Source organism: Cryptomeria japonica, chromosome 9, assembly GCF_030272615.1.
Source record: "Cryptomeria japonica chromosome 9, Sugi_1.0, whole genome shotgun sequence".
NCBI lineage: Eukaryota > Viridiplantae > Streptophyta > Pinopsida > Cupressales > Cupressaceae > Cryptomeria > Cryptomeria japonica.
The window spans coordinates 705,337,129-705,349,825 of NC_081413.1; the positions used below are offsets into that span (position 1 = coordinate 705,337,129).

The window sequence follows — 12,697 nt, forward strand, 5'->3', positions numbered from 1 at the left end:
AGAGAACATAAATCAAAAAATAAAATTGAAAAAGTGAACTTAGAGTTTTTTAAGGAATTATAATAGAAACATGTTCATAACTACATAAAAACTTTAAAATAGAAAAATAAAGAATAACAAATATTGATAAGATTTTATTTTTAAAATTAGAAGTATCTTTTGGAAACTTGAAGAAACACTTTTCAGAGAGAACATAAATAAAAAAATAAAATAAAAAAAGTGAACTTTGCTTTTTAAGGAATTATAATAGAAACATGTCCATAACTACTAAAAAGGTATTTTATTTTATTCTTTCGAGGTTTATATTTGTAGATAGTAATACTTGATTTTGGAAGGACATTAAAAAAATAGAGTAAGTATATTTTTATTATTTATAATTTTTTAATTCATTATTATATTTATGAAAAATAAACTACTATACTATCTATTATAAAGATGTCAAGAGATACCATTTTAAAGGTGTATATTTCACTTAAATAATTTTAATTGATTAAAAAAAGGATGTCACCAAAAAGATATATGTTGACATCTTTTATGTAGATTTATCTAAGATAAGCATGCCAATGGAAATTAGAGAGTGAATTGAAAAATTATAATTTAAGACCCATTTACTTTTTTCTCAAGATTTATACCATTTTCTCTTCAAACATCTTGAACTATCTTAATCCACCTACCCTCTAGTCACATTTTCAATATTATTTTTAATCTTTAAATATAAGAGTAAGTATAGCTCTATATCAGTATAAAGGAAATAATATTCACAAAATAGAGTAAGTGTGAGAACTTGATTGGAAAAGAGGAAAAAATTATCTAAAATAACATTTTTATTAACAACAAAATAAATTGACACATAATGTAAGTTAAGAATCACATGGATCCTATGACACATTAGTATCCCCTCCTACATATCAAGTGGAACATATCCTAAGGATGACACACATAAAATATGAACTATATAAGGGAGTGACTTGACGATATTACATCATAGTACGTTACTCTATATATCCAACAAACACCATCCAATGCATTAAAGAAGATATATACAATACACATGCTTTGATGTTCTCATATCCATGGTGACTCATGAAGAGGAGTAATCACACTTTTGACTTGTAAATAATTTTGAAGGCCATAAGATCCAGACTCTCTTCCAATTCCACTCATCTTGTACCCTCCAAGTGCCCAATCAGGGGCACTTACAAGGTAACAATTTATCCAGACAGTTCCTGCACGAAGAGATCTTGCAACTCTATTAGCTATATTTATATTTTTAGTTAAAACTCCAGCCGCAAGACCATATATTGTCTTATTTCCTCTCTCTATTACTTCTTCTATAGTCCTGCACCAATCAAATTATATAGGACTTGTTAAATAACAAAATAATACCAACATTATGAAACGAAAAGTTGGATCAATTTTTACTTGTTCATTACACTAGTTTAACATTTTAAAAAATATAATATTTGCACAATATTAATTAATAGATTAGAAAAATCATATTTTAATCTTTCTATAAACATTCTTACTTGAACTTTAATATAGACACAACTGGACCAAATATCTCATCTTGTGCAATCCTCATATTATCCTGCATCATATTGTATTATATAGTGTCATTTACTCAATCCATTGCATGTTGACAATGCAACATCAAATTAAAAAATTAATTTAAACAATATAGTTTGTTTATACATCACCTCAACATCAATGAAAATTGTAGGTTCAATATAAAATCCCTTTCCATCAAACGAATGACCACCTAATAATAGATTAGCTCCATCTATCTTGCCATATTGAATGTATTTCAATATTTTGTCAAATTGAGCCTTGTTAATCTACAAAAACAAATGTATAAAAATTCAATATGTGAAATTTATTTATAAACACTTTTCACAAATTATTGTGAATTTTTCCAATCTTATTATCACACTAAATAAAAGTTTAAAAAGCCTCAACATTTAACATATGAATTAGAAAAGTAAAAAAAATGAATGTTGAGTAAGTAAACACTAAGAAAGTGATGCAAGTAGTTTTGGATTATGATATAAAAAAATTGTGTGTTTCAAAAACACAATTTGGTGATTCAACACATTCTTGAACTAGTCACTTTGAAGTATTGAGAGATTAGTCAAATGAAGTAAATAAATCAAATCTAAAATCAATAATATTAAAAAATCTTTAACATATATATCTTCAATATACAATATTACAATACAAAAATATGTGTTATGAGAACCTTATCTAGACCTAGATGTTAGAGCACAATCATACATAAAAAATGTCTCCTTTAAAAGGTCTCCAATGTCAACAAATAATTTTTTACATTATCCCAATCAAAATCAATGCAATAGTGAGAGCCATTGGTAAATCCAAGACAAGATGAAGTAAGGATGGGTAAAGGACAAGGCTAAGAGCTAATCACAAATTGAATTCCAATACCATCTATAACCACAATATTGGTTTTGTCATAGTACATAAAAGGAATTCCAAAATATAAATATAAGTAATCTAATGATAATAGAAAAAAATACATGTTTACAATCTTGAAAGTTCTATCTAAAAACTCTCTTCATCTTTTAAAATTAAGTTAATGATAATTCATATAAATTTGAAAAAAAAAAGAAAAGAAAGTGAAATTATATTGAAAACATTATGCTTTTGAGTTGCCAAATGCATGTTGGTTTGAAAATACAAAGCCTAAACCTAATAAATCCTAAGATAAAAGTGGCAGGGGAAAAATAATAAAGGAGAAGACAAATATTCATTCAGAAATCTATAGGTTGAAAGAATTAAAAAGTGCTTTTTAAGAGGAAATAAATATCTATTTAATATCTATTTTTCTTTGAATTTAGGGGAAAAATAAAGGAGAAGACAAATATTCATTCAGAAATCTATAGGTTGAAAGAATTAAAAAGTACTTTTTAAGAGGAAATAAATATCTATTTTTCTTTGAATTTTAGAAACAAAATTTGAATCTCACATTTAAATCATTTTAGATTTAGAAGGCTTTCCAAATGATTTTTTATTCATTGCAATCTTTTGAGTCATTATTATTTTGTGTCAACCTATTTTCAATGAATAAATACCCAATCTTATTATACCCTTATTTTACCACTCTTTTTATATTAATAATTTGATTATAAATAAACCTTAATTTGAGCACTATATACTACTTTTTTAGTACAACCTTATCAACTTATATGGATTTATTCTATATTATATGTATGATAGGTGGCGTTATCTTACTATCATGTTTACATAAATAAAAGTAACAGTAATTAAATTAATTATTACATAAAAACAATACCATCACTTCAAAATTTGATATTAATATAATTTTAATTATTTAGAGTAACTATTTTGTTGATATTATGATAATAAATAATAATAATAATAATATAATAGTGGTAGTAAAGTACCTGAGGTCCATGTTGTACTCCTCCTTTAAATGGGTCACCTATTACTTGCTTTTTTGCTCTTTCAGCCAGTTTCCTTACAAATTCATCATATATACTTTCTTGAACAAACACCCTTGAACTTGCTAGGCACACTTGCCCCTACAAAATTAAAAGAGTTAATTATAATTTATTCATATGATTAAATACTAAATGATACCATTAATGAAGTCAGTGTTTAAAAATCTACACACCATGTTTATAAATGCACCAAAGTTTGCTATTTCCACAGCTTGATCGATATCAAAATCATCCATGACAATGAGAGGTGATTTTCCACCAAGTTCTAATGTCACATCCTTTAGGTTACTCTTTGCAATAGCCTCCATGATTAATCTCCCCACTTTAGTTGATCCTGTAAATGCGATCTAATAAAATATATAATATTAATTTTATGATAACAAAATGTAACACCATAAAAAATGTTAACTCTTACCTACATCGTTTGAAATACTTTTGAAATAATTAAAAGATTAAACATGATGCTCAAAAGTACTTTATAAAAAATAAACAATTTTTTTATATTAAAAAAATAAATGAAATTAAAATAAAATATTCCGTAATAATTTGATACTAAAACAATTTTGATTAAAATCCAAAAACTTTTAAATTTATTATAAAATTTTATAATAATATTTAATAAATATTTTTTGATGAATAGGTGTCAACAATTTTATTAATGAGAGAATAAAAGTACATATTTCAGCAAAAAGGGGTGGGTGGATATAGAATCACACACTAATAGTCCAAATGGGGCAAGGTCCAATAAAATAAAATAAAAAATCAACCTTTCATGAAGACTTCAATGCAAGGAGATTTGTAAGCAAGAGTATAACATTTCAATTTAGCAAATTTCCTTAAGGTTTTTAGCTTCAAACCTATAGGAGTAAACTCTTTTTTTCTATCTATCATTGTTGTAGGGTTAATTCCAACTTGGGGTTTGGCTTAGATAAACTCCTATATAGCCCAGCACCATTTTTCTATCTCTTGGGTGTGCATGTTTCAAATTTGATAGGGAAGGATTATATATTTAGAAAGTACAAACTAAGACAAAGAGATCCAAACTTTGAAAAAGAAAAAAAGCCCTAGACAATGTGGCTTAGCCACATAGTTTGACACTTTTCTGATGGAATTTTAGGGAGATAATTTGTGCGACATCTTGATCCAAATTTGTTCACAATATTTGCATTAGACACCTTTAGGACTAGGATGATTAGCCACATAGTTTAGCATTTTGGGGCTCAAATTGCATAAACGTGTTCCTTTTTTATCTGTTTCCAAATCTATTCTCAAAGTCAACATATCTTATTATGTACCTTATTGTTTATGTTGATTGCTATCAATTTTGCATCATTAGAGCTAGTTCTTGCATTTCATCATTTTATCTTATCCAATCATATCAATCACTTAGCAAGGAAGTAATATGCCATTGTGCCTAGCTCTCCCAAGAGTTTGTAGTTGAGCCTATTGATTATTTCTCCAATGTAGGTTGATGTGAATTGGTTTGATTTCTAGTTTGCAAGTTTAGACTAGTGAACCCCATTCCTCTTCATCAACATAAGTGAACTGGAAACAAATTGTAGCGATTGATGGGTGAGGTTCTTATGTTGGTATCAAAACATGGTTCAAACTTTAGGCCTATGAAGCTTACTTGACTCTTATTGCATTGCATTAGTAACTACCCATAACTATGTTGGTCTCTTGGTATGAATGTGATTGCCTTGAACTTGTTTAGTCAACTTTTAAGCTTGTGGGAATGGTTGGCTAATCCTAAGAAAAAAAAAATTGGTATATGAGTTATAAAGGAAAATAGACTCCACAATAAAAATTTGTGGTATCTAGTTATTACTATCTCCCATAAACCAATTATTGGATGTGATTTTACACCTTGTCATGTGGTAACTATCATGGCATATGCATTTAAAATATTTTAAAATAGGTGGTGCATTTGACTACCAAGTGTGGTATTTGGTGCATGGTGCTTAGGAACCTTGTAAGGGTAAATTGGTAAATGTGAGTATCCAATGGTATAATATTAATAGTTTTTCAGAAAAATCAACTTCGATTCAAAATGTAGGTTTGAATTAACAAAAAATGCTTACTTGAGGGTATAGCTTGGTTGGAATTTGGAGGAGAAATGCATAAAGGGGAAAACATTATAATAATAAAGTATAATGCCTAAGGGGTCAATTTTTAAAGAGAGGCATAAATTTTATTAAAAATAATAAGTTGAAAACATGGAAACCCTAAATTTGACAACCTAGGGTTTGGAGCTTTTTAAAAAGGCATTTGGAGATCATTTTGCATCTTGGAGATTAGTTTGCAAGCTTGATTGGAATTTCAGGCTGGGAACATAAACTCTCAATCTTCTACAGTGTTTGGACGGAAACCCACACACTTGTAGCATTGAAGGATCCTCTTTCAAGCCATTTGGGGTTAATATTTGGAGGAGATTTTACATCTACAGCAAGTCTGAGACAACATCAACAAATTTTGAATAAAATGAAGGACATTTCCAGCAAGATAGATGCCAAATGATGTTGGTCCAGGAGGACCATACCATCCATACTTGGCCTATGAAGCCAAATAAATAAATCGAAGGGTTTTAGGATCATAATTTGTTTGAGAATTCATTGTTGGGAGATAATAAAGACAAATCAGGGGTTCATTTAGAGAAATCATAGCATACTTGGACTAAATCAACATTTCATTGGGGAAAATTGGTTAATTATGGAGACTTCTCTTGGCAAGAATCAGAATATAGTACCTGGTCTATTATTTCTTCATTCAATTGTTTTTGATAATTATATGCTAGGAGAATAAAACACTTAGGAGTGATTTACAACACTTGGGGGCTCCTTTATTAATAAATTCAGAACTCCAAGTTTTCAAATGAGTCTATTGTTCTTTCATGTATTGTATTCAATTTGTAATTCTTCATTAGCAAAATCAAGCAAAAACCCCCCAAAACTAAAAAACATAAAAAATTCACTTAAAAACCAAAAAAAGCAAATTCTTTGGGCAAAGATTTGAAAGCAAACCAAAACCATCAGATTGGGTTGCATTCCTAGTTGGCATATTACAAAATGATGGGACCCATGATGTTGTGTAGGATGCATCAACATTCCTTTTCCAAGTGAGATATATTTACAAGCTTATGTGATTGTGAATCAAGTGTGAGATCATGCATGTAGTAGGTTAGATTGATTTCCACTTCAATAGTTGTTCTTTGTGTGGGCATGTGATATATTGTGAGGATCATTCACACTGGATATATGTGGCATGTTTTGGAGCTAATCATTGTGGTATATGTGATGTGCATATGAACTAGTCACTATTGTACTTATGATGTGTATAAGCTAGTCGTTAATGTACTTTTTATGTGTATGAGTCATTGTTGTACTTGCGATGTGTGTATGAGCTAGTCAGTATTCTAAGTGTAATTATGTGATGTATGATTAAAGACAATTAATGTATGTGAATTTGGGATTATGGAATTATATGACCTTTGTGTGAATTTGTGAGGATGATTTTTATTGGTATAAAATCAACATTTGATATCAAATTGTTATCATTGTATTATAATTGAACTAAGATGATAGCCTTAATTAATAGTCATGAGTTAAAAGCGATATCAGATATCTCATACAAGAGGAGCGAATGGATTACCTCTAACATAAAAACGAGATTAGATATCTCATATAAGAGGAGAGAATGAACCACCTCTAACATTGGTGTGCAAACTACAAAGCTTTTGATTTCCCAAATTAGATACGTAGGCAAGGTCATCATGAATGAACCCTAGATGTTCAGGTTTGGATCTAGGGATGACCCTAACATCAAGAGCTCACCACATTTTAGTGTAAGATTTTTGAGTGGTGGCATGGATTCCTCATCACGATGATGGTTTATTAAGTTGAGAGTTGTGAATTGAATAAAAAAAGATTTAGTGATTAAGGCGCAGTTTTTATATGCCTACCATGAGGGTGAAGAAAAATAACAAGGGGTTGAATAAATGGGGAACTAACATGCAAGAGTGCTTAAACATAAATGTGTAAATCAAAAGGCATGTGAGAGAAAAAGTCAAAATTGTAATTTGGACAAAACAACTTATGCAAAAAAGGAAATATTATGTCAGGAAATTTAATCCCATGTGTAATTATGAGCAAAATCACTATATAAGGATAAATATTAAATAGAAAGCAAAAATGTTGATAGCCAATTAAGAACCAGCTCACACCATCTTAGATGTGGAACAGAGAGGTGAAAAATCACCTAATGAGTAGGCTGAGAAACATTTCTACACATCAAGATCAATGAATGAATGAATGAGTTTTAATGAAGTCCATGAGACCATTAATCTATGAAACGGATAGAATGTCATCATTAAACAATATGACATTTGAACCACATAATAAAATGATGACATATAAAGACTTCGAACCAGTTATGCTAATACTCTAAAAGTAGAGCCTTTATGAACTAGTCTCGTTCATGGACTTCCTCTGTTCGCCCTCCCACCATTGGTACAGAGCCAAGCAATATATATGATGATTGTTCAGGAAAGGAGTTAAGCAATGGTAGGTCTTCCTCCGTTAAAGGCTGTAGTGCAGTTAATTTGAACATAGATGATAAGTTTTGTATGAAGATAGGGTTTCTTTTGATATCTATCTGTCATCTGCTTCCGGGCCAGTGCCCTCGCTCGGCCGATCTTAAGAAGGGAACTACAAATAGGGCTTTTTCTTGCATTGCGCCTAATTCTTACTCAGGCCGTGGGAATTTTGATACCTTAGCCGATTTGAAAATATTCATATGAACTCGAACTTTCTTAAATGTATTCTGGAAATAATTATGGATTCTCAGGCTTCTGAGCAAGAGGGTTAGTTGACTAAGCATGCCCATAGATGCAAATTTAACAACTATTGACCTAAACAGACACAGCTTCATCAGTGGTTCGCCAGGTCTTGGAAGCCCTTTCTGGAAGGTGAAGTAACAATTTTTTCTTTTGCTCGAGGGTATTTGATTCTTGAATTTGACTCTGTAAAGGACGAGGAGTTATATTATGAAGTCTGGCGCTTGGGTTTTGAAGAACAACATACGTGCATTAGACCCCGGTTCCGATCTTTTGATCCCTGTAGCAAGCCTAACAGGTATGGTCTAATATGGAGTAGATTGCCTTATTTGCTACTTCACTGTTGGAGCTCTTAAGGTTTGACAATCGTTGGGAAAATTTTGTTTGTCTGGCAAATGAGACTGTAAATAAGATCTGACAAAATTTGAAGGAAGCCAGTGGATTGTGAAAAAATGAATTTCAGATGCAAGGGTTATTTTGCTTGAGGCCAGGTGGCTTTCCATTGTAATAGAAAGGTTTTCATAAAATTTGGGGTATATCCATGAAACTTGTTTGGTGGGTTGGTTTTGAACAGTGTCGAATCATTCCACAGATCTCAACAGCTGGCATCTCCAGCTCTGGTCCTTACCTCTAGGATAGAGAACCATGATGAATGCAAGCATGAGTCTGACAAGATGGCTTAAGAAGCATAACGTTCTTGGGTGCTAAAGGGAGGTGCAGAATTTTAAACATGAAAATTCAAGCTACAAAACAGAGCGCCCAATCTCCCTGCAATATGGCATGCCAGCTTCTTCTCCACCGGAACAGAAATGGATGGAAGTGACAAAGAAGAAGAATTCTCCTCAACAGAGGAATGCTCATCCTCCAGCTGAAAAATCTACTAAATTGAAGAACTCTGTAGAGACTGGTATTGTTTGAGGCTTTTATGCTTGTTAGTTTAAGCTGATAATTGGCTAGAATAATAAATTTAATTCTTTGGTGGATCTATGAATCACTGATTATTAGACACTAGGCTTTGATACCGTTTTTAGACTGAAAACTTGATTTTTATCAATCCAAATTTCATTTCAATATTTATAAATTTTTTTAATACAATTATCATTATATAATGATGAATCAAATTATTATAATACTATTTTTTAACATAATCTAATCCATAAATTTTCAAACAAACAAAATGAACTTCTTCACCTTTGCTAAACTTAATAAAATGTATAACATGAAATTTTTGTAACATATTTTATCAATACGTATACAACTCACCTTATCAATATCCATATGACTGCTTATGGCAGCGCCAGCAGTTTCCCCAAAACCAGGGAGCACATTAATGACACCAGGAGGTATTCCAGCCTGTATAAATTAGAGGCAGATCAATTATTATTTCTCATTGTTTCTGGTTCAACTCTAAAATCCATGCTGAAGAAAATACAATTAAATTTTACATATGCGAAAATAATTTTTAACATCATTCTGTTTTCCACATTTTCCATTGAATACTTAAGATAAAAGGGTTTCAAATTTAATTTAATGTGGGTTGGTCACTATTTTAACTAATTATTGATAAGATAATTTCTAGCTTAGTGCATATCTTTAATTCATAGTTGAATCTAGGAGCTGTCTGCTAAAAAAAAGGTCATCTGCAGTCTGCAGTTATCGTTTCACATACCTCAATAGATAAATGGGCACAGTAAAGTGCAGTTAAGGGAGTCAGCTCTGCAGGTTTGATGACTACTGTGCATCCACAGGCCAGAGCAGGGCTGATCTTCAGGAAAAACATGATTAGGGGAAAGTTCCAGGGTATAATCTGACCACATACTCCAATGGGTTCCTGTAATGTATATCCTTGGTATGGCCCATTCATTTTCAATGTCAGCCCATGGATTTTATCAGCATATCCTGAAACAATTGAACATTATGTGAGAAACTGTGTTATAGATTTTAAAAGTTATTTGTAGACAATTTTCACATTATTCACATCAATAAAAGATATCTGAAGATTAGTCAGTTAAGCTCAACAAATATATTTTACAATATTGGATTTAGCCTCATAATTTTGTTAGAGAAGTAAGTTACAATGGGATCCTAATAATAACCTACTAAAAATTTCAGGGAGTCAGTAACTCTGATAAAACAGACAAAAAGTTTCTATTTTAGAACCCCAAAATTGCGCTTGCTCCATAATTTTGTTAGAATGCTAATAATAACCTACTAAAAATTCAGACAAAAAGTTTCTATTTTAGAACCCTAATTGATCCATGGACCATTACAAATCTCATCCTCCGGCTCCAACCCAACCCCGGGCTAGAGGGAAAATGGAACTGGATAAAAGCTCACCCCTCAGCCTCCTCCCTTATTGGTCGGGAGCATAAGTGCCCTTGACCCCCATATTTTTGGGATAGCAATTAAGGGGTTGAATCTAATTCAACAGATATATAATTATTTTTTTAATTTTTTACCTCTATAACATCTTATGATGGATCATACAGTGATCTATGAAAAAACAGACAATAAAACTTAGAAACAGCAATAAGAAATACTATAGATTGTAAAAACATATTAAGTAGGTGGACCTGTATAGTAGCGAAGAATGCCAAGTGCCTCCTGCATGTCAAAATGTTTGACAATATCCAGAGGTTTTCCTCCGTCCCACGTTTCCAGTGTTGCAAGTTGCTCACAATGTTCTTGAATCAAATCTGCATACTTGTTCAGTATGCGGCCCCTCTCCTAGAATCACAAAAATATTTGCTGGGTTATGATTTATTATTATTATTTTTTGTAAAAATAGTTTTGCCTGATGATGAGTGAGAGAGCTAACTTGACCAGACATGCGAGGCCATGGTCCATGGTCAAAGGCAGCCCGAGCTGCTTTGACAGCCAAATCAACATCTTCTGTGGTGGCTTCTGATACACTCGTTATTACTTCCTCTGTTCTTGGATCAAATGTCTCAAATGTTTTCCCTGCACATCAATTCATTATAACCATCCACACACAATTAATTTAATTTGATTCATATGTTATGCACATATAAAAATCCAGACTGATAAACAAAGAACTCATTCAAGTTAATTCTGTCATATATTTCAATGGCATAAAACATAGGAAAAGATAGTTTGATTACCGTGTTAAAATATTTTTAGGGATCATAACTTAAAAATTTTAATCAGAAAAATGTTTCATAAATAATTAATTGTAGTTTTCACGAGATTCATAAGAACCCATTTATCAATATAGTTAACTGGATATAGATAATTGGACTATTCATACCCAGAAATAGATTTTAACCACTTTTCTCATGAAGTTGTAAGTCAAACAGTGAGTCAATAAATTTGACTAAAAAACTCCACTGTAAATTCCTCATTAAATATCACATAAATCTAACATACTGTGAAATTAACTGAAATTAATATCTTAATAAATCATTCGTAATATCTAAGACTGTACAAACTTACATGATAGACACAAAATTTACTGGAATCAGAGACTACCATATGAACTCAGAGGCTGGTTCTAATGAGTGAAAATAAGAAATTATAACAAGAAACATATATACACATTACCTGAAACTGAATCAACAAACTCTCCATTGATGAAGAGCTTTGTATATTTCACTGTGATTGGAGATTTAATGGGCTGACCATCCTCCATCATTAATTTCCAAGTCCCTGCTACAGTTCCATTAGATTTAGTAGATGCCATGAAGATAATTTCTCTCTTTCTCACTGCAAATCACAATTCCCAGACGAGGAAATTAATTCAAGGCCGTTCATATAAATAAAGAGGTGGGGTAAAAACACTCCTTATCTTCTTTCTCATGTGTTGGAGAAAACAATCTTTCTCATGTGTTGGAGAAAACAATCTTTCCAATATAAAAGCAATACAATCTCATAGGAAAAAACAATCTTGAAAAAGACAGTCTCTTTCCAAAATTAGATTTCCAAACCGATTTCAGAATCTGTAATAAATGTAACGGCGAAGGAAACGGACAGCAAACATTTTTTAATCTATTGATGTCGTGATAGATGGTTGAAAACTCGAAAGTAACAGCTTCTAGATTGATTTATTTGTTTGACTCGTTTAAAATTGTGAAAAAAACAATATATCAACTGTATATTTTCTTTAAAAATTAAAGTCTTCCATACAATTTTTATATATGTGGTTGGCCTTATCGAAAACCTAATTTTTTTCTTTTAAAAATATTTGGGAAAGCGAAGTTTTCGTTGAGATAAGAATTGAGGAGTGCAGGCTCATCGATGTCAACTCCACGTTTTCGTGACTTGCGAGAAGTTTCACAATCTTTGTGAGGATGAATTTGAATTGGCCAGAAAAGAGAGGAAAAATGCATGAAAGGAAAGGCCTCAAAAGTTTGAAAAATATAGTACAAATCAG

At 31.2% G+C, this 12,697-nt stretch overlaps 1 protein-coding gene across 2 annotated transcripts; it reads right to left on the reverse strand.

The window, feature by feature from the left end:
* Nucleotides 1–806: 806 nt before the first annotated feature.
* LOC131073916 (aldehyde dehydrogenase 1) lies at nt 807–12,470 on the reverse strand. Of its 2 annotated transcripts, XM_058010424.2 has the most exons (10): nt 11,869–12,470; nt 11,126–11,268; nt 10,881–11,034; nt 9,977–10,206; nt 9,571–9,660; nt 3,650–3,823; nt 3,420–3,557; nt 1,698–1,835; nt 1,527–1,588; nt 807–1,339 (listed from the first exon to the last, which is right to left on the reverse strand). In XM_058010424.2, the coding sequence occupies exons 1-10, from the start codon at nt 12,005–12,007 to the stop codon at nt 1,066–1,068; spliced, it is 1,542 nt and encodes a 513-aa protein (XP_057866407.2). In that variant the 5' UTR covers nt 12,008–12,470; the 3' UTR covers nt 807–1,065. The 2 variants fall into 2 exon arrangements, with proteins under 2 accessions (XP_057866407.2, XP_057866408.2); XM_058010425.2 differs by lacking the exon at nt 1,527–1,588 and having other exon boundaries at nt 1,163–1,339.
* Nucleotides 12,471–12,697: the final 227 nt, after the last annotated feature.

Bases quoted from the DNA above. Each gene is read 5' to 3' on its own strand.
- LOC131073916 (XM_058010424.2), bottom strand. From the start codon at position 12,007: ATGGCATCTACTAAATCTAATGGAACTGTAGCAGGGACTTGGAAATTA. The intron at 1,589-1,697 runs GTGATGTATAAA...AATATGATGCAG, and splicing joins CAATTTTCATTGATGTTGAG to GATAATATGAGGATTGCACA. The intron at 1,340-1,526 runs GTAAGAATGTTT...TGATTGGTGCAG, and splicing joins GTGTCTATATTAAAGTTCAA to GACTATAGAAGAAGTAATAG.